Below are 26,870 nucleotides of genomic sequence, written 5' to 3'. Positions count from 1 at the left end.
CTGGGAACTCACTAAACTGCAAAGTTTTGGATACCATCCAAAATCTACCAAATTACAATTTCTAGAGGTTGGCCCCACAAATCTGTATTGTAACAAACTCTCCAAATAATTCTGTTGCAACCTGAAGTTTGAGAATGATTGGCTTGACATAATCTCTTCAAGGTGCTTAGGACTCTACATTTTGAAGCTCAGCTTCTCTTAAGGAGAGATCAGCATTACTAATTTCATCAGACTCACTACTGAATAAGGCAGGATAATGTAGTTGTTTGAGGCAAGGACTCCAGAGCTGAATCTGAATTCTAGCTCTGAAATTTATTATCTATGTAACCTTAGGCAATTGATTTAACTTTCCTGTGCCTCACTTTGCTCATCTGTAATATGGGGACATAGGCTTCCCAGATGTCTCGGTGGTAAAGAATCCACCTGCCAATGCAGGAGAGCCAAGTTCCACCCCTGGGTCGGGAATATCAACTGGAGAAGGAAAAGCAACCTACTCCAATATTCTTTCCTGGGAAATCCCATGAACAGAGGAGCCTGGAGCGCTACAGTCTATGGGGTCACAAAAGAGTCTGACAGGACTTAGCAACTAAACAACAACAACAAAATGAGGATAAATAATAGTACCTACCTTACAAAACTGTGTATAGAGTAAATGAGTTAATAAAGGTTGAGTACTTAGAATAACACCTGATACTTGGCAGGGCCAAGAGATAACTATTGCTGCTATAAGTAATAACCATTACTATTACTGGAGCTTTTTCCTTTCTATTTACTGTTGATGCTTTTAACTTATTGGCCATTAAAAAATATTTCTTAATTTTGAAACTGTTCTATTAAGGCCACTAGCAATTTTCCTGACTGCTCCTGGCAATAGCCCGGAAGTGGCCTGGTCCTCTTCCTGAAGTATCTGTGGTACAGCAGACTTCCTCATCATCTGCCTTCAGTGACAGCATCCTGTCTTGGTTCTCTTCCTGGCTCACTTCTAAAAGTAAGTTCTTAGCTACACACGACTTCCCTGTCTTCCCTCAAATATACACTCCTTCTCTAGGATATCTGTTGCTGTCATTTTTGAGTAATCATGGGAGTCTTCCCTTTCCCCTTTTCCACATAGGAACAGTATCCTTTTCTTTCCACCTACAAAGTTCACCAGCCCATACATACCTGGTTGTAAGCAGATGCCCCACTTCTGATCATATTCATAATTTAAGGTGGTTGCACACCATGGCCCACTGCGATCTCCATCAAAAATGCACTCATGATGCCAGGTCCCATTAACTAAGAAGGGAAATTCACAAGGTCTCCCAAAAGAGTTCCCATCTCTAGTATAGACCTCTGTGGGTTGGGGAGAAAGTAGAGGAAAGAAGAGTTAAAAACTAGATACTCAGCTTTAGCTAACTACCTTCTAAAACCGTTTTGAAAGATGTTTTCATACTTATGAGAACCCAGTATCTAGGCGGGCTGCACCATGTGGCAATTCAGAGCATGGATGCTGGCTCCCTCCCTGCCCAACTGTGTGGCTGTGGGCAAGCTCTCCAACCTCTATCAGTCTCAGTTTCTGCATTTGAAAATTAGGAATAATGATATCAGCTCATAGGGTTGTTCATGAGATTCAGTGAGATGATCAGGTAAAGCTTCATTTATTGTGATGTGATGAGGAGCTAAAAGATCCTGGCTTTATCACGTAAGGATAAACTGACTACTCTGGATGGCAGAGAAAGTCACCAAAAGGGGTGTCTGCTTGAGAGGAAACCTACATTCTATTTTCTTTAGTAAGAGTGAGGCCAGCAAAATATCTTGGAATCACTGAGGCTGGGTGTGGGCTTTGAAACCGACTGTGGAGTCAGAGAGATGCACAAATAGCTCCACTGTTACAGACTGGTGGTAGAATCAAAGCTGAGAGTTTTGAGGAAGTAGGAGAATAGGCTGCTGAGTTTCTCAGCAGTCTCTTGGAGAGGGATAGGACATGGTAATTCAGGTTATGAAAGAAGAACCAGAGTCAGCAGGGCAGTCACGGAACCAGTTGGTGGCCAGCAAGGTAGCAGAACTAGCCTTTCCTGTCAACAATTTTTCCCTGGTACATGGAGAGGAACTGAAGAACAATTCCAACCTCAAATATACATGGAAATGCCAGAAGAAGTGCTAAATACTTATGTTGGTAACAGTTCTTTGGAGAGGTGTCTTATAGAACAGCTAACCCTATAACTATTTGGGTCACCTTTTCCATAATTTGTTTAAAACCATGGTTGTTATCAGATCAAATAATGACTATTATATGTAGAGGATAATAATCAGATTTTATCATCATTTACCATGCTAGTTGGGTCCCTCAAAATGTCTCATAGATTTGCTTAAAAGGGTGTTTAAGATAGAATTTGATTCCACATTCCTTATTATTCTCAATTGCTTGTTTAATGAAATGTGAGGCTTAACAGTTTAGAATGTATTAAGCAGCAGTACAAGAAAATAATGTAGATGTTTTTATTTGCAAACAATCTTTTAAGGATTTTGGTTTTGTTTTCCTCTGACATATAAATGCTTTTGAATGGTATACTTTGGTTAAAGAGCAATTTGACCTTATATTTTATAAGGATTCTACTTATTATCTACCTTTTATTTTTAACCATAACAAAACTCCCAGCAGCACATGACTGATTTCTCTTCCCATATCACAGCACTTAAAAGGAGAGTCCGTAAGCACAATGACTATGATTTGTAGAATCATGAGGGTTTTCTTTTTTAGTAAAACTTGTAAAAATGCTTTCACTTGCTCTTTCCCATAAGCCCACAAGATCAGTGGGGCAAGTATTACACTTGTCTGTGAAATCCCCATTTTTGCAGAGTTGTTAAGTGAAACATTCAGTCATTCAGCTGTGACAGGGATCAGAACTGGCTCTCACCTTGAGTCCTTGACATATAAGGACATGTGATATCAACGGCTGCCTTCTCAGGCTTCAAGTTAGTGTCATAGCTCAAAGCTGGGCTTCAATTAAAAAGCTCTGCTGTTCACAATACATTTTGAAGAATGATAAGCATATAACAACCACAACAGCAGCAGCTAAATTATGCTAATTACTCACTAAGACTTTTATTCTTACACATTCTTTGATGTTATTGGATCTCCCCAGAGAGACAGGCTTTCCTAAGATACCCTTTGAATGTATGAATTTCCGATGTTGGCAGCCTTTAAACCACATCTTACTCTGCAATAGGCACACATCTATGCAATGAGATGCTTACATAGAAAACTAACATTAACCTCTTTGGTAGCAAAAGAAAAAAACAGCTTCAATATTTAAAGAGCTTGGCAGACTTCTAAGTTGCTTAGAATTCAGACACTTCTACAGGTTCCCCACCACTGAAAGTCTACTTCCTCTGCGTGATTCACCAAACATTCAAAACTTGAGGCGTGCTAGTGTGAGGCCAAGATATCTTCATGATATAAATGCATATGTGGATGCCAGTCAAGAGCAATTAATTCATCAAATTTATACAGTGAAATTTTTTTCTGAGAGGAGCATGGCTCACACAGGATGGGGGTGAGGAGAGAGGCAACCCAGAACATAATGACAGATAAATGTTTTTATATTAGAAGTAAAAAAAATTATATAGCAGAAGCCAAGGGAAAAGTAAAGAAGCTATATTTGGGGAATGTCATCCTGGTTTTTGCCGTAACAAGCTGGGTTACCTTGAACTTCACTTTGTTGGACTCTGGTATCTTATCTTTCTTATTCTGTACAATTAGACAAGAAGGAGGGGGTGGGGTCCAAGATGAGAAGTTTGAGAGAGCACATCTAGAGAAAGTCTCTAACTTAAGACATCAGTCTCCAACCCAAGAACAAGAAGGGACTACAAAATTTTAAAAGAGTAAAATTGCCAGGACTTAATATCTGACTACTTTTGAATGGTGGGAGAGAAGAGCAGAGGAACTCTAGGGTGACTTGTAGATTTCTGACATGCAACTTGGATGGTACCAGTCACCTGGAGAGGAATGGAGAAGAGGCAAGTTTGGCCCTGGCGTCAGTGCAAATGAAAACTCAAGATATATGCTGATAAGTCAGGACTACATGCATCTTGTCTTGTTTCTTAGTTGGATATTTAGTGTTTAAAATACTGTATTTGGTAAGGTCAAATACAGCCTGTGGGCTCTTGCTGGTGAGCACTGTTCAGCTTTCTCTGGGGTGATGCCCTAGGTGGGTTTTTAACCTCTTTTGTGCCACTGATAACTTTGGCAGCCGTGTGAAACGTGTGAGCCCCTTCTCAGAAAAACATAAATGTGTAAAATAAAACACATAGGATTATAAAGAAAACTAGTTACATTGAAATGAAGGCATTTGGAGGACTGAGGGGATTTATAATTACAACTATGTCCCTCAGTTAGGAGCAGAAGACAGAAGGAGCCCAGCCAAGAAAATTATTGTTTCTGATCTTTGAACAAATATAATGAAACAAGTTAAATCCAGTTCAAAAGGCAATTTGCATGGTTCCATGTTTTCTCTTGGCTGCCAAGTGAGAGAAAGGCTTTGTAGCACAAAATTTAAGCTTGCCATTTTTAAAGTGGTATCCAAAAAGCAATTGCTTTTTAAGGTTAGGAGGAAGGTGGCTAGCAGAAGCAGACTTTTCAACTACTCAAGGGTTGAGGACTGAAGAAAAGGAAAACCCCATCTCTGATTCTCTGACATTTCCCATAACAGCAGAACCTGACATCTCGGAAGCTGCTACACCCTCACTAGAAAATGGAAAGAGGTGGTTTCTCCAGGAGAAAAACCTGTTCAGGTACAAAAAAGATGGGAGGCCAAATTTAGCTTAAGAGAAGAAGAAAAAATCTCTGTAAAGCTATGTAAATTTACAAAGAAGAGCACACATGAGATAACAAGTAAGACAAAGATAATATAATGAAATATATACAAATGTATATAGATACCCACACATTCAACATTTGATATAATTTAGAGCAACATAATGGGAAAAGATTTGCTTGCATGAGAGCTAATTTACATTTGGAGGTTTAAAAGATAAATCTACTTTCTTTTTAAACTCAAAAATTCATTATAACCAAGTCTCTAGACTCAAAGTTCATGATCAGTGCCCCCAAAGGCAAAGCAGGCAGGTCCAGACATACGATGGTATGACATACAACTTTTTGACTTTGTGATGGTATGAAAGTGATATCTAGTCAGTGAAACTGTACTTTGAATTTTGATGTTTTCCTGGGCTAGCAATACATGGTACAGTCCTCTCTATGATGCTGGGCAGCGGCAGCCACAGCTCCCAGTCAGCCACACAGTCACGAGGGTAAAACAACTGACACACAACCATTCTGTTTTTCACTTTCAGTACCGTATTCGATAAACTACAAGAGGTAGTCAACATGTGATTATAAAATAGGCCAGGCTTTGTTTTAGGTGGCTTTTCCCAACTGTAGGCTAATGTAAGCATTCTGAGCACATTTAAGGCAGGCCAGGCTAAGTTATGATATTCATTACAAGTGTGTTAAATGCATTTTCAACTTAGGATATTTTCAATTTATGATGGGTTTACTGGGACAAAACAACATTGTAAGTAGAGGAAGATTTGTATTCATATACTTACTTTGGAGGCAACTGAAGAAAAAGTCTACTCTTATAATACTGAATCATAAATACAGTGTGATAGACATGCCAAAATAAAAAATAAAGCCACATAATACTCTTGAAGTTTTTCCATTACATGCAAATCTGCAGACAAGAAAAAAATTCATTTCCTTTTTTTTTTTCCTCTTTCTTCTTGATTTTTAACGTAGAATGGAGTCAACCTTATTAGGTTATTTGACTTTTATCCTGTGTAGGGGACTTCCAGTTACTCTAACATTTTCTTTTCTCTGGAATTCAGGATGTTATCATGGAAAGTACATATGCTCAGGCATCAGAGAGATTTCAAACCCCCAAATGCCACAGAATGGCTGTGAGACCTCTGACGAGGCACCTAACTTCTCCTACCCTTCCCTGTGGAAGTGGGCAAATAGCACTGGCCTCATAGAAGCAGCTCAACGTTACTACTCAGGGCCTGGAACTAGAGGCCAGGTCACTTGACTCACCAGTGTATGACTCTAAGTGTGATCAGAGGTACACGTTCAAGGCCACCTGCACCAAATACAGCAGCAAATAAGTCAGAGTCCCTCTCCAGTACTCACCATGGTAAGGCTGGGCACACAAGTTTTCCTCTGAGCCTCCTTTCTTCCAGACATCTGATGAATTTGTACTTGCTATGGCGTGTCCATCCTTCAGAGCCAACTGGTACTGGGCAGCCCCGTAGAGAGAGTGATGCTCACATTTCCACCACAGCATGGCATTGGAGTCGCAGCTGAACATTCTCAAGGAATCTGTGGGTTTGGTAATATCTAGGCCAAGACACTTCTGGGACTGCAAATGAAAGAGCCGATGCTGGGACACCCACTTCCACAACATGTCCTTGGTTTCGTCGCAGTCCTTTGCCACTATCCAGTCGTTCAGCGGCGTGATGCACTTGCCTGTGTTTTCATCGACAATGGTGAATGGATCATTACCTGAGACAAGACAGGCAGAAAAGACACTTCAGGGTCCTGAATTATGTGGCCGATGTGCCTTGGCCCTGCTTGCTAAGGAGAGTGAGTCTGAGCACCCCCAAACTGTTAACATCCTCCCAGCTGTATAAACTGTAATGTTCTACACAAGGTTGGAGGACAGTGGTGGCCAGAGAGGCAGTTCAGTGTAGGATTAAGAGCGTGGGCTCTGGGGCCAGTTTGCTTGGCTTTATATTAATAGTTTGCTCTGCTATTATTTGCCGTGTGATCAGGGCGTCATTTACCTGCTGTGCATCAGCTTTCTCCTTTGTAAAACAGTACTTCACAGGGTGGATGTAAGGATAAAAGGAGCTCATACATGTAAAACACTTAGAATAGTATACATATTTGTTATTGTCATTCAGTGAGATATCCTCCTTATTTAATGAGATGAAGAAGCTCCTTAGAGCTTCTTTAGATAAGTAGCCTGTAGTCAATGACAAATATCCTGAGCTTTTTCAGGACACAATTCTGTCCTGCTTGCACTTCGGCTACTTTAGCAAGGTAATTATTACATGACATTAATGTGTCTGATTAAATTTGGAAAACTCAACAGTGGCCACAGGACTGAGTCTGTAGAGCAAGATTCACATCTGTTATAGCAAATTACAATAGTACAATTTGGTCAGTGTTTTTACAAAGGAACATTTTGTGAAGCTATAGCACAGAACATGTTGATGACCTGAAGCAGTTTAGACAAATGTAAGCAATCTTTGTCAATGAACCAAAGGGTTCTGGAAAAGGAGCTGTAAATTTTTAGTTCCCAAAAGGTACTTTCATTTTGATGCCAGCGTCACATTCAGTGGTTTTACTAACACTAAACACCTTTTCTAATAATAATTCATAGGCTTGCAGAGTTAAAAATTCTTATACTAAGGACTGGAGGGGAAATTTCACTATGCAAATAACGCCTATATGATTAAGTTCAATTCCAGTTTGAACTCTGGACAGAATTTTTGCTTGTTTTAAATAGCAGTAGCAGCACCAAGAGAAATAACAGGAACAGCAAGAACAAAATCGTTTAAAACCTTAAGCTATTTCCACTTTCAAGTTGCTATTTTAAAATACTGCCTAGGATTGCAGTTAGATCTGTTTGAATAGCAGCTTCCATCCCTCATTCTTCTTTGACATCACTCTGCTGTTCCCTACCTTATGAACACACACAAAAAAAGGAAAACATATTATCTCAGAAGATTATCAGACTATGATACAGCTCTTTGCCAATCTATTCCCTCTCACCTCTCTTGTGCTCCCAAGTATTAGGTACTGTAGCAGAAGCAAAGGAGTCGGCTTGTGCGGGAGAGTGGGCAGTGCACCCCTGCTGGGTCTTCCCCTCTCCTGCTCTGTAATCTCCCTGCTCTCCTTCCTGGGCACTTTGCTCTGTGCTCTTTGACCCAAGATTTTCCAAGTTGCCTTTGCAGAATCTAATGGATTAGCTACAGCGCTTAGAACAGTGGCGAGAGCAGTAGATTAAGGAGTTAGGGGTCCTAGACTGAAGATCTACCTCTGTTTCTGGTTAGCTGGGACACCTTGGGGAATTCAGTTAATCTCCTCTGGGTCTTCTCATCTCCAAATGTGAGATGAAAGCAGTAGAGTATAAAAATCTAAGTTACTTCCAGTGCTAACACTCTGTGCTTCCACTAATTCAGTTTTCCTAGCCTTGCAGGCTTTACAGGGCTCTGCTAAGTTCACTGCATATTGTTTTTGAACAGATGTCCACAACTTTATTACATCATGCCAGTAGCATTTTAGGTCATTTGAATTCCACTGGGCATGTGCACTTAGGTGACAGTGCTGCCTTATAAGTACTCTGGAAGAGAAAAAAAATTTACCCTTTCCCATTTGCTTCCCTGGTAACTCACACAGTAAAGAATCCACCTGCAATGTAGGAGATCCAGGTTCAATCCCTGGGTAGGGAAGATTCCCTGGAGAAGGGAATGGCTCCCCACTCCAGTATTCGTGCCTGGAGAATTCCATGGACTACAGTAGAGGGTTCCATGAGTCAGACATGACTGAGTGACTAATGCTTTCACTTTCATTTAATATATGTTTAACTTCTAGGACACCCATGGACTTAACAAGATTGTAGAAATTCTGAAAGACTATAGGAGAGGTGTGGAGTAGCTATGTTGAAAAGGAGTTGCCAAGCTTCTAACATCTATGATTGTAGATACTTGTCTCATTCTAAATCTATCTTTTAACCACATATGTAATATTAATGCTTGACACCAATAGTGATCACTTAGCTAATACATTAATTATTGATATGATTTAAGGAAACTTGTCATTAGTCTTCATATATAATGTGTAAGCATTCATACATAATATATAACCTAGGGAGAGTCTTGTAGTCTCATGATAGTTCCTCATATCTTTCTTTACCCTTACAAACAAGCTGTTCACTCTGCTCCAGTCTTGTGACCCTATTGGGAAAGTAGGTTGGGGTGGGGGAGGTCTGAAAAATGTGAAAATAATTTTAAAAATTTGTTAAATAAGGGTCTATGAAATATATCAGAAATGTATTATACTTTGAAATGGTGATTACAGAGCAATTTATAAAACAGATTCTTTACTGATAGCCTTATATTGCATCTTATTCACTTTATACTGGCCCTAAAGGGAATTTTAATATTTACCTACAAATACAATATTGAGACAAGTCTAAAAGACAGAGGTTGATGAAAAGAAGCCTCATCACCTCATCATCCCTAGAGCACTTTTTTAAATGTTTCATTTTATATAAACATTCTACTGATGTTTAAGAGGAAATAGCTATGTAGCATTATCATAAATTGAAAATGAATTTTTAGACCATCACAGGAAAGCTCTTTCTTATTGTCTGATTGTTAAGTAACTCCTGTGTTACAAGACCCAAACCAAAGAGCTTTGCACATTCCAAAGGGAAACTGGGCCTTAACATTTTGTAACCCACAGACATATGGAGAGGAGATGGTTTTGGAAGGCAAGATGGATGAAGATTGCAACTTTTTTAGTTTCAGGGGAACTTCCTGAGCCCACACTGTTAAGCATTTTGTGGAGCTGCTACTATATGTGCAGAGTGTACACTAGGAGAGACCCAGAAGTCTGGATTTGCCAGTTCAAAAACAGTCCTAAAGTGATGGTTGGGTCCAGAGCAATGTACTAGGAGTCAGAAAGTCATGGAGTTCAGATTGGGTGGTGTGGGCTGATGAAAACCTCAGAAGTCTCTTAAGAATTAATGTACTTCAAGCTGCTAGCCCTCCAAGGAGGCAAAAAAGCTAACTAAGCAATTGGCATCCTCCCAAGGACACAGAAGTACTTCCCCTGCATCTGAGTATTGGAGACCGCCTGCACAAACCTAGCTGCACACATGTGATGAAGCACACACCATCACCAGCATCTTGAAGCTGACATAGTGCCAAACAAGCTACCCAAATGGCTGAGATTTCAAAATCCCAGTGCTTCCCTCAATAGGGCCACAAGTCTGACCAGAGCAGGCGCTCAAGGTGGGGAAGGATGCAGGAAAACAAACACCTTTGAGGACCTCCTGCAAGAAGAATGGCATTAAGTTCGAGCTCTTTGCTCTTGATTGATGAGAGAGGCCAGGAATTGCAGAGATGGCAGAAATTAAGAAAATCTTGAGTTCTGTGGGGGAGACAAAAGAGATAAAATAAAGCAAATGCACGTGGAAGCCAAGTTTAGTGATTGAAAGGCTAGTGTGTTTCCATTACAGTTAGCTGCTGCCATGATAATTTTCTCCCTGGATTATGGGGGTAGGCAGAACAGAATTCTCACAGCAATAAAGGCCTTTTGGTAGTTTCCAATATGGGGGGATCAAAGAAGAATGCAGAAGGGTGAATCAAAACAAGGTCAGCGATAAAGTTCTTGACATAAGATGATGCTACTCATGATCTCAACAATCAGACAGTAACTCAGTTTAACTGCAAAGAAAGTAAATACCATAAGCAAACTGAAGTTTTTCAAAAACTCCCTTGACCAACTTTTACTTCCTCATTCTGACATGATGACAGAAGTGGTAGGTGGGGACAGCTCACTAATTATCTGTGAAGCAGCCAGACTAAGAAACAAAGTCCTCAGTACACCTTTGCCAAGGCAGAAAGAGAGATTAAAAGCCAACTCCGGGTGCTGCCAAGGGGTGGGGGTGGGGCAGGCACTACTCAGAGCATCAGCGAAGGGTGTCTGCTCCTCGTCCTGCTTCTCAAGTGAGAGAGAGGCAAGAGGTCTCTGGGCAAGCAACCTGGGCTCCACTGCGGGAACTTCGACCTCTGGGGTGGAGGTTGGGGTAAAAGTTTGGAGCCCGATAAGCCAATTAGAAGAAAGAGTCACTGCTCGAGGCATTGGGGGAGGGCATCATATCAGAGTCTTGGCCATAGTCACTGTAGAAGACATGGCTTTTTGACGGGCACCAGGAACAGACTGAAGTCAGAGAATCGCTGTTTCATTCTGGCGCTGTGGGTGGAAAGCTCCTCTTGACACTGAGTGGCCAAGGTGATCAAGGGGCGAAGGAGGGCCGAGACGGCGGGATGCGGCGTGAGGTGGGTGGGTGGGTGAAGGGGCTGTTGAGAAAGCTCTAAACCCTAGTGAAGCAAGATTTTAGAGGAAAGGACGAGGAAGGCGCGGGAGACTCGTTCAGAAAAGACACTCGGGGTGCCTCCCCTACGGTGGACTCCAGGCCCTCCGCACGAGAAAAGCCCTGAGCCTCCTCTTCCCACTCCGTGCTCCTCCAGGACTCCGGAAGGTAACGGAGCGCCTTCTCCCCGCACCTCCCTTCCGCTCACTTGTCCAGCAGAGGTGACAGGACCCCGGCGCGCAGCCGAACCCGAATCAAGAACAGTCGGCCAACCGGGCGGCGTCGAGGTCCCTAGCCGGCCAGCTGGCCGGCGGACGCGCCCGCGGTTACCTGAGCGGCCAGAGGGCTCCACCAGCCCCAAGCCCGGGAGGAGCAGCATTAGCAGCTCTGCCGCACGACGAGGGGTTGCCCAGCGCGTCCTCATCCTGAGCCGGCCCCGGCGCTTCAGTCGGGTCTTCGGGGGCACGCGGCACCCAGCCCTCCGGGTGCGCCAGGTCAGCCCCTTCACCGCCTTTGCCCCCAACCCCCGGCCTCCCGGGGCGCCCCGGGCCCGCCCCCGCCGCCCTCGGCCAATCGCATCAGCCCGTCGTGGGTCCCAGGGCGGGGCGGGCGGCGGGGGCGAGCGGGGCCCGGAGGTGGCGGGCCGGATACCGGGCGGGAAGGCTGCGCGTAAAGAGCGTTGCGCACCTGCGTTGGGCTGCCCTCCTAGGCTGGAGAGCAGAGCACCGCGCAGACTAGGGGGCCAGGAGGAAGCCCCGCCGCGTCTTCAGTAAAGTTGAGGAGATGCGGCACTGACTGGGACTTGGCACCGCCCTGGTGGGTGGTCTGCCTAACGCACCTCAGTCGGGCACGGCTTCTTCCTTTCACGCAGCTGGCCTGGAAAGGCACCCGCATCCCCTCGTACCCGAAAGAGCGAAATGTGCACCCATCCTGTTGCGACTGTGGTCGAGCCAAAGAATTCAGTCGTCCTTGGCACTGTCCTGAGTATTTGATAGTCCAAACAAAGGTGAGGTGATGGCTCAATGAGGTTGCACAGGCAGTTGTTAAAGTATTAAAAGCAAGAGTTATTTAGGTGGCCTATAGGACTTCCCTGGCCTGCAATGTGGGAGACCTGGGTTCGATTCCTGGGTCAGGAAGATCCCCTGGAGAAGGAAATGACAACCCACTCCGGTATTCTTGCCTGGAGAATCCCATGGATGGAGGAGCTTGGTGGGCTACAGTCCACGGGTCGCAGAGTCAGACACGACTGAGCAGCTTCACTTTCACTTTCACTATAAGACTTCCAAGGATGACTAAGTCGTAAAACTGTTTGGCCTTTTCAAGTAAGCTCTTTTCTTAATAATTAAACAACAATTATAGTCCACTTTCACTTTTCACTTTCATCCATTGGAGAAGGAAATGGCAACCCACTCTAGTGTTCTTGCCTGGAGAATCCCAGGGACCGGGGAGCCTGGTGGGCTGCCCTCTATGGGGTCGCACAGAGTCGGACACGACTGAAGCGACTTAGCAGCAGCAGCAGCAGAAGTGTGGAAGTCCGCATCCAAAACTGGTCATTGTGAGAGTAGACTTTATCCTCAGCTTGTGGGACCTGGTATCATTATAAATAGGGTGATCTGAGTTGCCTGCATGCTAAGTCGCTTCAGTCGTATCCAACCCTTTGAGATCCCATGGGCTGTAGCCCGCCAGACCCTCTGCCCATGGGGATTCTCCAGACAAGAATACTTACTGGAGTGGGTTGCCATGCCTCCTCCGTGGAATCTTTCCAACGCAGGGATCAAACCTTAGTCTCTTAAGTCTCCTCCATTGGCAGATGGGTGCTTTACCACTAGCGCCACCTGGGAAGCCCCAAGCTCTCATTATAAATAGCTATCATAAATAGGTGATCTGAGTTACCTGGATATGAATGTCCTATATTTTTAAACCTGTATTTACTAAGTGGATGGTGTGTGCCTGGGATGACCTTCCGCCCTCCCCGCAGGGTGAATTCTTCCAGGAGTAAGTGAACAGGAAGTTACCTTTTCTGATTCCAACCACTAAGGCTTGGCTGATGGCTCCCAACTCTCCCTTGGCCCTGTGCTCTCCCCAGTCAGTTGCCTTTCGGTTCAGTGTGTATACTGAGCACCTGTCAGTACAGGAAACTGGGCCCATCCCAGCATGAGATCAAAGGAGGACACCCTGCCTGCTCCAGCTTAGTGAGTACTGGGGGAGACTGAGGCACACAGTTAACTCAGGGCAGAATGAATAGGGAGACGCCACAAAGGAAACACCACAGCTGGGCCTTGTTGTTGTTTTGTCGCTAAGTCGTTCCCAACTTGTTGCAACCCTATGAAATGTAGCCTGCCAGGCTCCTCTGTTCATGGGATTTCCCAGGCAAGAAAACTGGAGTGGGTTGCCATTTCCTTTTCCAGGGGATCTTCCCGACTCAGGGTTCGAAGCGGGGTCTCCTGCATTGCAGGCAGATTCTTTAGCATCTGAGCTACCAGGGAAGCCATGGATATTAGGTAGGCACTTGACCACGCACAGCTGGTGGGAGGAAGGTAGTGACAGAACAGAGGCAGGAAAAGGCAAAACAGTCTCAGAAGACAGTCAAAGAGTCTAGTGTGGTCGACCTGCGGGATGCAGGTGTGTGTTGACAGAAGCTGTCGTTGGGACCTAAGTGGAAATGACAGCAGAAAGGTGAGGTATGGCTACTTTGTGAAGTGCCTTGAACGTGATATTAAAGATGTTGACTTGATTCTCTGTGGAATGGGCTGTATAAATTTTGAGTAAGGCAATCTGTTGCTGCTCTGATTCCCTCCACATCTGTGACTGCTTACCTTTCTCATCCTGTCTAGCTTGGAGCTCCTTGAGAGCAGTGATCTGATCTTCTTCATTAACACTGAGCACTAGGCCTGTCCCAGAGCGAGCTCTCACTAAATACTAGTTGACTTTATTAATGAATGCCTAGAGTTAGTTTAGGGCTGTGTGAGCTCCAGCTTGCCCTGTCCTGCAACAGTTTCTCAGTTGACCTCGCTGCCAACCCTCAGCCAAGTTAGAAGGCTTCTAAACAGTTTGAAATATGCCACCTTTCCTTTACTCACATCCTTTCAGTGCTACCTGCTTATAGCAGGGAATGCTAAATGGGAGTTCAGGGGGATTGTGGTGAACCCCTGAAATTGTATGCAACTTTATGAATACAATTTCCTTCTTTTCCTTTTTATTTTTCAGTAAAGAGGGGTCCAAGGCTTTCTTTGAGAGTCTTTAAGAAAGTCATTCCTTCAAAAAAGGAAGAAAATTCCATGTAAGATAAAGCAAGCCCCTCTGTGATCCAACCCTTTAATTACCTCCTACGTCACTCCTTGATTTAGGCAACCTGTCTAAATCTGTCCTGCCTTTTCCTAGCTCTGCCCATATATTATATTTTCCCCTATCAGGAATGCCTGTTTTCTCCCTCCCTTGTCTTAGTTTTCTACCTCTCCAGTTAAGGCCCTGCTCAAATCTCATTTTATGTAAATGTTTCTAAGACGGTCTCTAACCCTTGGGGATTCCAAACATCTGTATAAGGTATTCTGTTCATTTGGTACTTAAAGCATGGTACCTCCTGCAGCTGTTTTTTTCTGTAAGTACATGTGCATAGACATTCCACCCAGGTTATAGATCCTAAACAAATATTTATTGTCTGTGGTGACAATCGGAGAAGGCAGTGGCACCCCACTCCAGTACTCTTGCCTGGGAAATCCCATGGATGGAGGAGCCTCGTAGGCTACAGTCCATGGGGTCACTAAGAGCTGGACACGACTGAATGACTTCACTTTCACTTTTCACTTTCATGCATTGGAGAAGGAAATGGCAATCCACTCCAGTGTTCTTGCCTGGAGAATCCCAGGGACAGAGGAGCCTGGTGGGCTTCCGTCTATGGGGTCACACAGAGTCGGACACGACTGATGCAATTTAGCAGCAGCAGTAAGGTGACAATAGAAACAGTGTATCCTTTAAGTCTCAACTTGAATGTCATTTCCTCGAAATCTTTCTTGACTCTGCAGGCTAGTGAGCTTCCTCTGTGACAGGTTCTCAGTGCATCCCACATTCGTCTTGATAGCACTTAGCAACAGCTGGATTAAATAATTATATGCCTGCTCATTTGTTGAATGTCTGTCTCCCTCCCCAGGCCACAGGATCCTGGATGTGGTGACTATATTTGTTTTAGTCACTTCTATGTTCCCAAGTACCTAGCCCATGAGATGCTGGATGAATAAAAGAATAAATACCTGATAAATGCCTCATTAAGGATGAATGAATAAATAAATAAATACATGGGATACTCTGATTTCGCTTCCACTCATATACATCTCTTGTCTTTTAAATACATGATAAATGCCTCATAAATGGTTCAGACAACAGGAGGTCTAAGTATTTAAAAGAGGGAGAAATCAGCTCACATGAAAGGGAAGGTCTGCAGCCCTTGGATGAGTACCATTCATAGATAGTAGATAGAGGGGAACACTCCAAGCTGATGAATGATGTGAGCAAAATAATAGACATCTGCCTTCTTCTGGATGCCAGGCCCTTTTGTGGAGCATTTCCCATGTGCTCTATTATCTAATAATCATTCTATGAAAGTGTTACTATTATCTGCACTTCATTACTATTTATTACTATTGTCTTCACTGTGGAAACTGAAAGAACACAGACAATATCAACAACTTGGTTATGGTCAGTAGCCATAGCAAAGGTACCAAGACTACATAAATGTGTGTGATTGTTACTGCTATTTTCTTCCCATTTACAATTATGGAGAGGGAGTATGAACTTTAGGACCTCTAAAGTCATGTTTTTAATTATGAAGTATATATCATATTAAAAAAGAGCAGCTATGCTTGTGGGCCTCCACCTTACTCCCACACAGAAATAACACTCCTCTGAATTATTGTTCTTTACACTTTTCCATATGTGATTCATTCCTTAAACAGTATATATAACTTTGTATGTTTTTGAATTTTATGTAAATAGGGTCATTTAAAGTTTTTTCCTACTTATCTTTTTTGCTCAAAATTGCACCTGTGACATTCATCTGTGTTAGTGTGTGTAGGTACAGTTAATTCATTTTTATTTGGTAATCCATCATAAGAATAAAGCACAACTTTATCCATTCTCCTGTTAGTAGACATTTAGGGTAGGTTTTAGCTTGGTGGTTTGAGGTCCTTAGCAATGCTCCTATGAATGTTTTTGTACACAGCTCCTGTGCACATTGCTGGATTTTCCTGGAGGGTAAATCTTAGAAATGGAATTGCAGGAGTACAGGATGTGTTCAGCACCAACATTATTAGATGATGTCAGTGTGCTTTCCAGCCTGCACTCCCAGTGATGTGCACATGTGTTCCCACTGCTGAACATTTCTATCAACACTTGGCTTTTTAACATTTTTGGTGTGAGGTTAAATGGTATCTGATTGTACTTTAAAGTTCCACTTCCCTAATTATTAATGCGGTTGAACACATTTTCCTATGATTTGTTTATTTGTGTTTCCTTTTCTAGTACTTGTACAGGTTATTCATTTGTTTTCTCTAGGATCCATTCCCTGCCCTTCCCCGCCTTGACTTCCAAGGGGCTGCTTGCATTGCTTGGGTTCCCTCACCCACTGCCTTCTGATGAGGTTCAGCTAATGGGAGTTGGCAAGAGATAGAAGTTTGGGATGGGGAGGCCCCGAGGTGTGTCTCTTCTCTCTGCTTTGCCACTGCATCTAGCAGTGCTACATCTCCTCTGTGGTTCCAGTTCTGGCCTGGAGGTCTCATCCTTTGTGGTCCAGTTCCCACAAGAAACTCCTGTTTTGTTTCTAGCTCCTTTTGGATGGTTCCTTCTATAAGGTTCTAGCTCTACTGAATTACCTAGCATGGGTTTTGTTCTCCTTATTGGACCTTGGTGACACTGATTCAACTTACCAAAAATTGTACCTGAGACAGCATTCAAGTAAGCAAGAGGTAAACAAGAAAAACTCCAAATGGAGCGTATTCAACTGCATAAGGTATTGTGGTATAGGAGATCTGGCATGGGATGCATTTAAATTGATGATGCCCACAGATAGTCCCAGGTGTAGTAAGGAGGACCCAGGAGGCCAAGGCTTGGTCTAAGAATATATTTTAAACAATTCCCATTACACTTTGATAATAAAGATCTGCACTTATTCTTGGTCATAACTAAATTCATGAGAACTAGTTGCGAACAGAGACACCACAGTACAAAGATAAAGTTGTAATTCATCCACTTAAAAAGACAAACAAAAAAAAGTAAACAATTCTTCTTGTTAAAGTAAACTGAACTTCCTTCACAGACTTTATAGAATTCTCAGATGAGGAAATGTTCTGTTAGGGTGTGTACAGAACATTGACACAAGAGACTGGACAGACAGTTGACAACCAAAGTTGACTTAGTCACTTGCTCAGCTTAACCTCATGCACAGATAGCAAGGAATTGTGGAATTACAGAGCTTGCAATAATCTTGGAGTCCATTATCTGCCCTCTCGTTTTATAGATGAGGAAACTGAGGGTTCAGAATGTGCAGTGACCACTGTGGATATGAGAAAACTTAAAGAGGTTATTTGTAGACCCCTGAGATTCACCGGCGGAGAAGGCAATGACACCCCACTCCAGTACTCTTGCCTGGAAAATCCCATGGACAGAGGAGCCTGGTAGGCTGCAGTCCATGGGGTCGCTGAGGGTTGGACATGACTGAATGACTTCACTTTCACTTTTTACTCTCATGCATTGGAGAAGGAAATGGCAACCCACTCCAGTGTTCTTGCCTGGAGAATCCCAGGGATGGGGGAGCCTGGTGGGCTGCTGTCTATGGGGTCACACAGAGTCGGACATGACTGAAGTGACTTAGCAGCAGCAGAGATTCACGGGAAGAGTCCAAAACATGATGAAAGCACCTTATGGCTGGTAAGCTACTTCTGATTGGGGGTAGAGGTGAAATTTGGGTGTGAGATGGTGGTGCAAGGGTGGGTCACAGGTCAAGAGGATGCTGATGTTGGTAGGAGTTTTGTACCTGGTAGAGTGTGTTGCAAAGATCAGTGGTGTGTTTTGGATAGGGGTGCAATATCTCAAGCATGGTGGGAATTCTCTAGGAAACATTTTCATCAAAGATGCATGCTTTGAATAATAAGGGAATAATTGTAGTGGTACAAATGATTTTCTGGATGTGGAAAATGTGATGAAGGGCTAAGTTTTGACTTTGCCAGAGACGTGTATTCACTGTGTTTTGTCAAACAAGCAAGAACTGAGGTGATGTGTTTGCTTTTACTTATGTAATTGGAGGCTCTTTCCTCAGGTTTACTAAATCCATTGCCTAACTCTGTTCTAAGAAAACAACAGCTCCAGTGATAAATAACCAAAGCTCAAGAGTCCTTGCTCCTCAGGGAAACTGATCAGGATTTTGTGCTTTAGAACAGTTATTTCCCCAACTTTAGCAGAAGATAAAGAAGGTCAGGTTTTTCAGCTTTGGAAATCAGAGGTGATCTGACCATATACCAGAGCTGACTTATAGCCCAGGGACAAAGTTCAGAATACCTAACCTGTTAGTTAAAGGTGAAACTAAGAATGCTGGATTACTAAGTTTTAGAAATCTTTGTGAACTGTATCATAGTAAGAATCCTACTAAGAAATTCACATACCAAAAGGTATGACACTATGACATTACCAATTTGCCAATATTACCTTCTATTTGCGTTTTGCCAACTTACATCTCCATAAAGAAGATGGTTCAAACTGTTTCCTCTTCAGGACCCAGTTCTGTCTCCCCTTGGGCTTCCTCCATGGAGAGGAATGTGCTTCTTACTTTGCTGATGGGATTCGTTGTTGTTTAGTTGCTAATTTGTGTCTGACTTTTGCAACCCCATAGACTGTAGCCAACCATATTCCTCTGTGCGTGAGATTTCTCAAGCAAGAATACTAGAATGGGTTGCCATTTCCTCCTCCAGGAGATCTTCCTGACTCAGGGATCAAATCTGGGTCTCCTGCTTTACCACTGAGCCACTGGCTGCTGCTGCTGCTAAGTCGCTTCAGTCGTGTCCAACTCTGTGCGACCCCAAAGACGACAGCCCATCAGGCTCTACCTTCCCTGGGATTCTCCAGGCAAGAACACTGGAGTGGGTCGCCATTTCCTTCTCCAATGTATGAAAGTGAAAAGTGAAAGTGAAGTCACTCAGTCTTCGACTTAGCGACCCCATGGACTGCAGCCTACCAGGCTCCTCTGTCCATGGGATTTTCCAGGCAAGAGTACTGGAGTGGGGTGCCAGGGGAAGCCAGCTAATGGGATAGAGGTTGCTGCTACTAGGTCTCTATTTTTCTTGCTGTAAACTTCTCTTTTTCTCAGCCTTGGAAGAAAAGCCAGCCTCCCTTTTCTTAGCATATCTGTGCTTCTAATCCTAATTCTCTCCTCTTTAATATTTTTTGTCTCTCCTTGTCCATGAATCTGAGGAAGAGGGACTCGAGTATGTTTAAATTTAAAAAGAAAACTTTTTCCTATAGAATGTAAAAACTACACCCAAAGATAGACAATCCCTGTTCCCCTTTCTTTCCTTTGATGTTTATCAGTACGTGACCAGTCTTGTTTCATCTGTGCTCTGACCCACTCTCCACTCTTCACAGATTATTTTGAATAAAATCTCAAGACATCAAATATTTCATCTGTAAATATGTTGGCACACATCTCTAAAAGGTGGCTCAATGGGTAAAGAATCCACCTGCAATGCAGGAGATGCAGGAGACTCAGGTTCAATCCCTGGGTTGGAAGACTCCCTGGAGGAGGGCATAGCAACCCACTCCAGTATTCTTGCCTGGGAAATCCATGGATAGAGGAGCCTGGAGGGCAACAGTCCATGGGGTCCCAAAGAGTCAGACACGAAGGAAGTGACTGAGCACACATGCACACACTAAAAGATCACATAAAATACCCAACCTTAGTACATTATCTCCCTAAAAACATTGGCAACAATTCCATAATACTGTTAACATTTCCCCAATTAGCTCATAAATGTTTTGAAACTTAATATATTTGAAATAATATAGTGAATGTCCATGTAACACTACTTAGGCAAAAGTGTATGATATTTCCAGAAACCCTCCACAAACTCTCTCTGTGCCCCCGCCTTTTTAAGTCACACACACCTCCCTCCTCTCTAGAGGTAGCCACTATTTGCATTTTCATGATAGTAATGTTCTTGATTTACTTTATAGTTAGAACTCTTACAAATAGACCCCTTTAGAAAGTGTTGCCTGTTTCTGAACTACATATGGATGGGTTCGTGATATATGTATTTTTTTATATCTGATTTATTTCATTCAAAACTGTGTTTATAAAATTTATTCACATTGTTGTGTGTAGCTGTGATTTTTTTCATTTTTATTGCTATGTATGTCCCATTGTATAAATATACCACAATTTGTTTATCCATTTGATAGATGTTTCCAGTTTTTGACAAATATAAATAAGGCACTTCAATAACTGTTGTACAAATATTCTGATGTACAAGTATATGTGTTTGTTTTGAGTATATTGTAAAGGTGGGATTGATTGGTCACAGGGTTTATCAAATTTTAACAGATAATTCATACTATTTTCCAAAGTTCTTTTGCCAAGTTACTCTCTAACCAGCAGTGTAGAAGAGTTTAGTAGCTCTGAAATCAAACCAACACTCATATTTTCTGACTTTTAAGTTTTGCCAGTTTGGTGTATGTGGTGGTATCTTCTTGTGATTTTAATTTGTTTTTCTGTGATGACTAATGAGATTGTACCTCTTCCATGTGTCAATTGGCTGATTAGATATCCACTTTTATGAAATATGTGTTCAAGTGTTTTTCCCATTGAAAAAAATTAGTTGTCTATTTATTATTGATTGTAGAAACTCTGCATACTTTAGAAATTATTCCTTTCTCAATTATAACTCTTACAAATATCTTTCCCTATTCTGTGGTTTATGTTTTTAAGCTTTATTAAAAACATTTAAGCAAAACATTTATATGTTTTGTTATATAACATATATGTGTGATATATAACACATAACTATATAGTTACTTCAACTTAAGAATATGTATTCAAATATATATATTAAATGCAATGATTTAGTATGTAACTTAATGAATTACCACAAAATAAAAAAAAAACCTAGGTAACCAAATATCACCAGTAATAAGGCATGTTGATATCATGTACCTTCTGTATAATATAATGAATAAGACTCATCAGTTTTGGGGTACCTTTTTCTCAAAATCCTTAATTGTAGTTTAATCATATGAAAACATCAGGCAAACCCAAGATGAGGGATATTCAGCAAAATACTTGACCATTACTCTTCAAAAGTGCCTGGATCCTGAAAGAGAATGATTGAGGAATTGTCTCAGAGAGGAGGAGACTAAGGAGATAGGACCAACTAAATATAATGTGGTATCCTGGATTGAATTTTGGGGAAAAGATATTAGTGAAAAAGCTGGGGAAATTGAAATAAAATCTATAGCTTTGTTATTGGTACAATATTAGTTTCTTAGTTTTGAGGTGGATTTTATTAGCCCTCCTTAACAGACAAGGAAATTGAGACTTAGATTAAAATTTGGTTAGATGGTTAGCAAGTGGCAGATCTGTGACTCAAAGGCAGGTAAGAAATCACTGCAAGCTTTTTTTATTTCTGCTTTGTTAAATACATTTGTCTTACTTTTTTAGCTTCCACTGTAAGTGATAACAGTATTAGTCTTTCTCTGTTTGATTAATTTTGCAAAGCATAGTACTCTCTAGGTCCATCCACATTGTTGCAAATTGTTGCAAATAGCAGAATTTTGTTCTTTTTATGGCTGAGTAATATTCCATTGATATTGGAATATTACTTTATCCAATATTTATTGTCTTTATCCATTCATCTGTTGAGGGACATTTGGATTACTTCCATGTCTTGGCTATAGTAAATAATGTTGCTGTGAACACTGGGGTGCATGTGTCTTTTCAAGTTAGAGTGTTTGTTTTTGGATATATAACCAGGAGTGGAATTGCTGGATAATATGATAGTTTCTGTTTTTTGGTTTTTTGAAGAACATCTATAGTGGACGTTTTCTATTGTGGTTGTACCAATTTACATTCTCACAGTGTACAAGGGTTACCTTTTCTCTGCTTCCTTGACAATGTTGTAATATATTTGTAGATATTTTCAAATTTTATTTGGCCACACGGTATGCAAGATCTTGGTTCCCTAACCAGAGATCAGCCCTGTGCCCCCTGCAGAGGAAACATGGAGTCTTAACCCCTGGACCACCAGGGTGTGACAGGTGGTCTTCTGACAGGTATGAGGTGATATCTCATTGTGGTTTTGGTTTGCATTTCTCTAATAATTGTCAATGTTGGGTGCTTTTCATGTGCCTGTTAACCATCTGTTTGTCTTCTTTGGAAAAATATCTATCTAGGTTTTTTGTACATTTTTAATTGTTTTTTTTTATATTGAGTTGTATGAGCTATTTATATATTTTGGATATTAACCTCTTATTGGTCATATCATTTTCAAATATTTCTCCCATTTAGTAGGTTGTTTTATTGATGGTTACCTTTGCTGTACCCAGGAGTGTCCTGCCTGTGTTCCCTTCTAGGAGTTTATGGTTTCAGGTCTTACATTTAGATCTTTAAGCTATTTGAGCTTTTTTTTTGTATATGATGTGAGGAACAAAGCTTCTTTCTTAACTGTAATACTTATGAGCAGGGCAAACTGGAGGGTTCAAAATCTTTTCCCCCACACCGTCCACAGTGCATCCCAAAAGATGGATGAGAACTAGAGAAGCTCCACACCAATGAAAACAGTGGAGATGAATTAATAATTGATCAACACATGATGAGGAAACTGGTGGCCATATTACTCCTTGCGTGAAACTTTTTCTAAAATATACAATAAATAGGAGAGAAATTGCTAGATTAAGATTAAGGTATGTGTACTCAACTTGTTTTAATGTTGCCAATTGCTCACCAAAATTGTACCAGTGTGAATTCTCAGTTTCCATTGTTCTACATTGTCATCAGCAATTGATTGGGCATTCTATGTTCATTGCCTTTTGAGCTTTTTCCTTTGTGAGTTGACAGTTTTGTTTTGCTATCTTTCTTCTGATTTGTTTGTATTTTTCTTATTGGTTTTCAGGCATTCTTTATATATTCTAGATAACAAACCTTTGTCAGTTATATGCATTACATATATCTTTTACAGGTTTGATGTGTATCTTTTTTCTTCTAAGGCATCTTCCAGATGTTTTGAACTTTAACTGAATTAAATATATAAATATTTCACTTTATGATGAATACTTTTCACTCTTAAGAAATCCTTTCCCACTTGAAGATCATAAAATTATTCTATATTTTATTGTACACACAAAAAGTCTCCATAACACATTTAAATGTTTAATCTACCTGGAGTGCATTTAAATACATGGTGATAAATTTTCCCTAATTTAATTTTCCTAAATTAAATTAATTATTCCAACATTAGCTTTTTCTCATTGATTCATTAGTGCCACCTCTGTCATATATAGACATTTCCATAAATTCAAAGGACAGTATCTGGGCTATGAATATTGCTTCATGTAAAAAAATTTTCCCCATCTCTGCAGCAATAGTAGCACATTACTTTTTATATATTATAACTTTAGAATAAGTCTCAATTTCTGGAAGGGAGAACATTCCACTTCTTTTACCTCTTCAGAACTATCCTGCCTATTCCTTCCCCTTTGGTCTTCCATATGAACTTTAGAACCAGCTTGTTAAGTTTCACAAGAAACCTTATTTGGCTTTTCATTGCAACTGCACATGGCAACCCAGTCCAGTGTTCTTGCCTGGAGAATCCCATGGACAGAAGAGCCTGGCGGGCTACTGCCTATGGGGATCACAAAGAACAGGACATGACTGAAGTGACTTAGCACATAGCACAATGTCTTCTGGACACTGGTCTTTCTGCTTTGTGAGCATGATATTGCCCTTTCTTCATTTTGGTCTGAAAATTTGTGTTGATCTGAATGCTAAACTGAGGGATTTGTACCCAATTTGGCAGTTGTTTGGGTTCCACTGAAGGGTTTTGAGTGAAAAGACTGGCATGATTAGAACCTTATTTTGAAAATATTGGTCTAAGAGTGCTAGCAGTTTGATTGGAGACTAGAAATGAGGACTCTTGCAAAAGTCAAGGGGGAACAATAATGCAAGTCTGAACTTCAGTAGCAGAAGTGGTAATGGAGACTAAGATAAATTTGAGAAACTTTTCAGAAACAAACAATTACTTCTTTTTGAAAGAAAAAGATCCACTTGGGCTTCCTGCTTCTCTTCTTAAGGACAGATGAATGAGAAGCTCTGAAAGAGTAAGATCAGATCAGTCGCTCAGTCGTGTCCGACTCTTTGCGACCCCATGAATCCCAGCATGCCAGGCCTCCCTGTCCATCACCAACTCCCGGAGTTCACTCAGACTCACGTCCATCGAGTCAGTGATGCCATCCAGCCATTCCATCCTCTGTCGTCCCCTTCTCCTCCTGTCCCCAGTCCCTCCCAGCATCAGAGTCTTTTCCAATGAGTCAACTCTTTGCATGAGGTGGCCAAAGTACTGGAGTTTCAGCTTTAGCATCATTCCTTCCAAAGAAATCCCAGGGCTGATCTCCTTTAGGATGGACTGGTTGGATCTCCTTGCAGTCCAAGGGACTCTCAAGAGTCTTCTCCAACACCACAGTTCAAAAGCATCAATTCTTCGGTGCTCAGCCTTCTTCACAGTCCAACTCTCACATCCATACATGACCACAGGAAAAAGTAAAGGAAAGAGTAAGAAGCTAAGACTTAAAGGAGTTACCTGTGGTAGGGGAAAGTGGTAGTCACAGGAATGAGTCCTTGGGGTTTCCTATTTCCTGCCCCCCACCCCACTTTTTTTGGAAATCGTATCCTTCTCTTAGGGCTTCCCAGGTAGCTCTAGTGGTAAAGAACCTGCTTGCCAATGCAGGAAACTTTAGAGATGCAGGTTCAATCCCTGGGTCAGGAAGATCCCCTGAAGGAGGGCACGGCAACCCACTCCAGTATTCTTGCCAGGAGAATCCCATGGACAGAGGAGCTTGGTGGGCTATGGTCCATAGGGTCACAAAGAGTTGGACACGACAGAAGTGACTTAGCACAGTACATACTTCTCTCAAGTCTGGTTCAAATATGTAGACCTCTTCCTTGAGGCCAACCCTGATTTCATCAGCTGGAATGAGAATACATAACATGTTTTCCTTTGTTTTATGATTATGCCCATGCTCACCATCCCCATAGGAGCAGGTACCAAGTCTTAATGGCTTTTATTCCCTGCTCTCTGGCACAATTCCTTTTAATACAAAGAAAAAATCCTGTCAGGCAACAAACAATAATAGTTCAAGAATAAAAATTAAAACCTTCATTTGTCCCCTAGAGAACACTGTTTTTTTTTCCTCCCTTTTGTGGGTAGAGTTTGGACCATTGTGCTATGTGAGGTCATCACAAACAAATTTGGGTAGAGGAATGTTTGTGGACGTTTCTCCTCATTTCCTTCAAAAGCACCTTATATGTTTTGTGATTTCTTTCATTTAATGGCTGTTTTGTAGTGTTACTTTATATTGTGATGTCTGTGTATGAGTTAGGATAAGTATCAATAGTTATTGAGTATAAAGGAATTTTTAATATTTTATTATTCTTACAGTTAAATGATTTAATCTGCAAATCACCTACTAGGTTGCTGTATGCAATTTACAGAATGAATGATAGGTACCTAAGAATTCAAGAATTAAAAGCAGAATACAACCATAAATAAAGGTGTGCCCTGCTGCCTTGTAAATAGCTGTCATCAGTTTCTTCCTCATGGGGGGTCAGACTTCCCCTGTGAGTGAGTTAATGGAAAATTAAGGAGATACCATTCTCATTTAAGGTCCTGAAATGTGGTTCAACCTCTAATTGCTCTTAGTGAGAAGAGGTGATGTGTGTGTGGATGGGTGTGCGTGCACTTGCGTGCTTGTGTGTGTGGCTTGCACATACCTGTCGGTGTGTTTTCCCTCTTGATACTATACTCCCAAGTTTGTGTCTTCTGTCTTTGTCTTTCACATTTTAAGGTACTGCTTTATGACTGCAATTGACACATTGTCATTTCCATATTATTTCCACCACTGAGAGCACTTTGGTTTCTTCAATTTGACATACACGGTTTGCAATTATTGCCTTTACTTGTTATCACCTTGCCATACTTATGCCCAAGAGGCATTATCCAGATAAATATGAAAGTGTTCTCAAGGGAGCTTTTTAGCTCTGGGATTCTGCTTCTAATCTCAGAGAGGCTTCCAAAGCCTACGGCCAAGCCCCTAATAAAGGGTATGCACAGATGATGATGCTCTCTGTTCTACATTACCCTGCACCCCTGATCACAGCTGAATAGATCAAAGATCTGCTTCTGCCTCAAAGACAGCCAATCTCTACATGTCTTAGCAAAATGTAAAATGGCTTTTTCTTATGAACGTAAGCCAAAATCCATAAAGTAGGCTCTTAAGAAGGGCAGATTGAAAACTCCCAAGAGGAAAATATGAAATGCCTTTTCTGAGATTGGCTCCCCAAAAGCAGGCCCTGGGATAATTGTGAAAGTGCTCCGATGAAAAGAGTCTTCAAATAGAATGTAGAGTTTGTCTTGCTGTCATAGGGCCCTTGAGATAGGAATTTTTCCCGGAAAAATCTAGAGCAATGGGGACATGGGA

General features: G+C 41.7%; 1 protein-coding gene across 4 annotated transcripts in view; it reads right to left on the bottom strand.

Moving 5' to 3' along the window:
* LOC102391290 (lymphocyte antigen 75) overlaps positions 1 to 11,724 on the bottom strand; it is a 123,645-nt gene extending 111,921 nt beyond the window's left edge. The window contains exons 1-3 of one of the 4 annotated variants that reach the window (XM_044934884.2): positions 11,478 to 11,724; positions 6,170 to 6,541; positions 1,162 to 1,332 (exon numbers count right to left, since the gene is read on the bottom strand). In XM_044934884.2, coding sequence (XP_044790819.2) covers positions 1,162 to 1,332; positions 6,170 to 6,541; positions 11,478 to 11,571 — 637 coding nt within the window. In that variant the 5' untranslated portion in view covers positions 11,572 to 11,724. The remainder of the gene's footprint in view (positions 1 to 1,161; positions 1,333 to 6,169; positions 6,542 to 11,477) is intronic. The other 3 variants (XM_044934883.2, XM_044934882.2, XM_044934887.2) reach the window with 3 other exon arrangements.
* Between the last annotated feature and the right edge of the window lie 15,146 nt (positions 11,725 to 26,870).

This window comes from Bubalus bubalis, chromosome 2, assembly GCF_019923935.1.
Source record: "Bubalus bubalis isolate 160015118507 breed Murrah chromosome 2, NDDB_SH_1, whole genome shotgun sequence".
Taxonomy (NCBI): Eukaryota; Metazoa; Chordata; class Mammalia; order Artiodactyla; family Bovidae; genus Bubalus; species Bubalus bubalis.
This window is presented reverse-complemented; position numbering and strand designations above follow the sequence as displayed.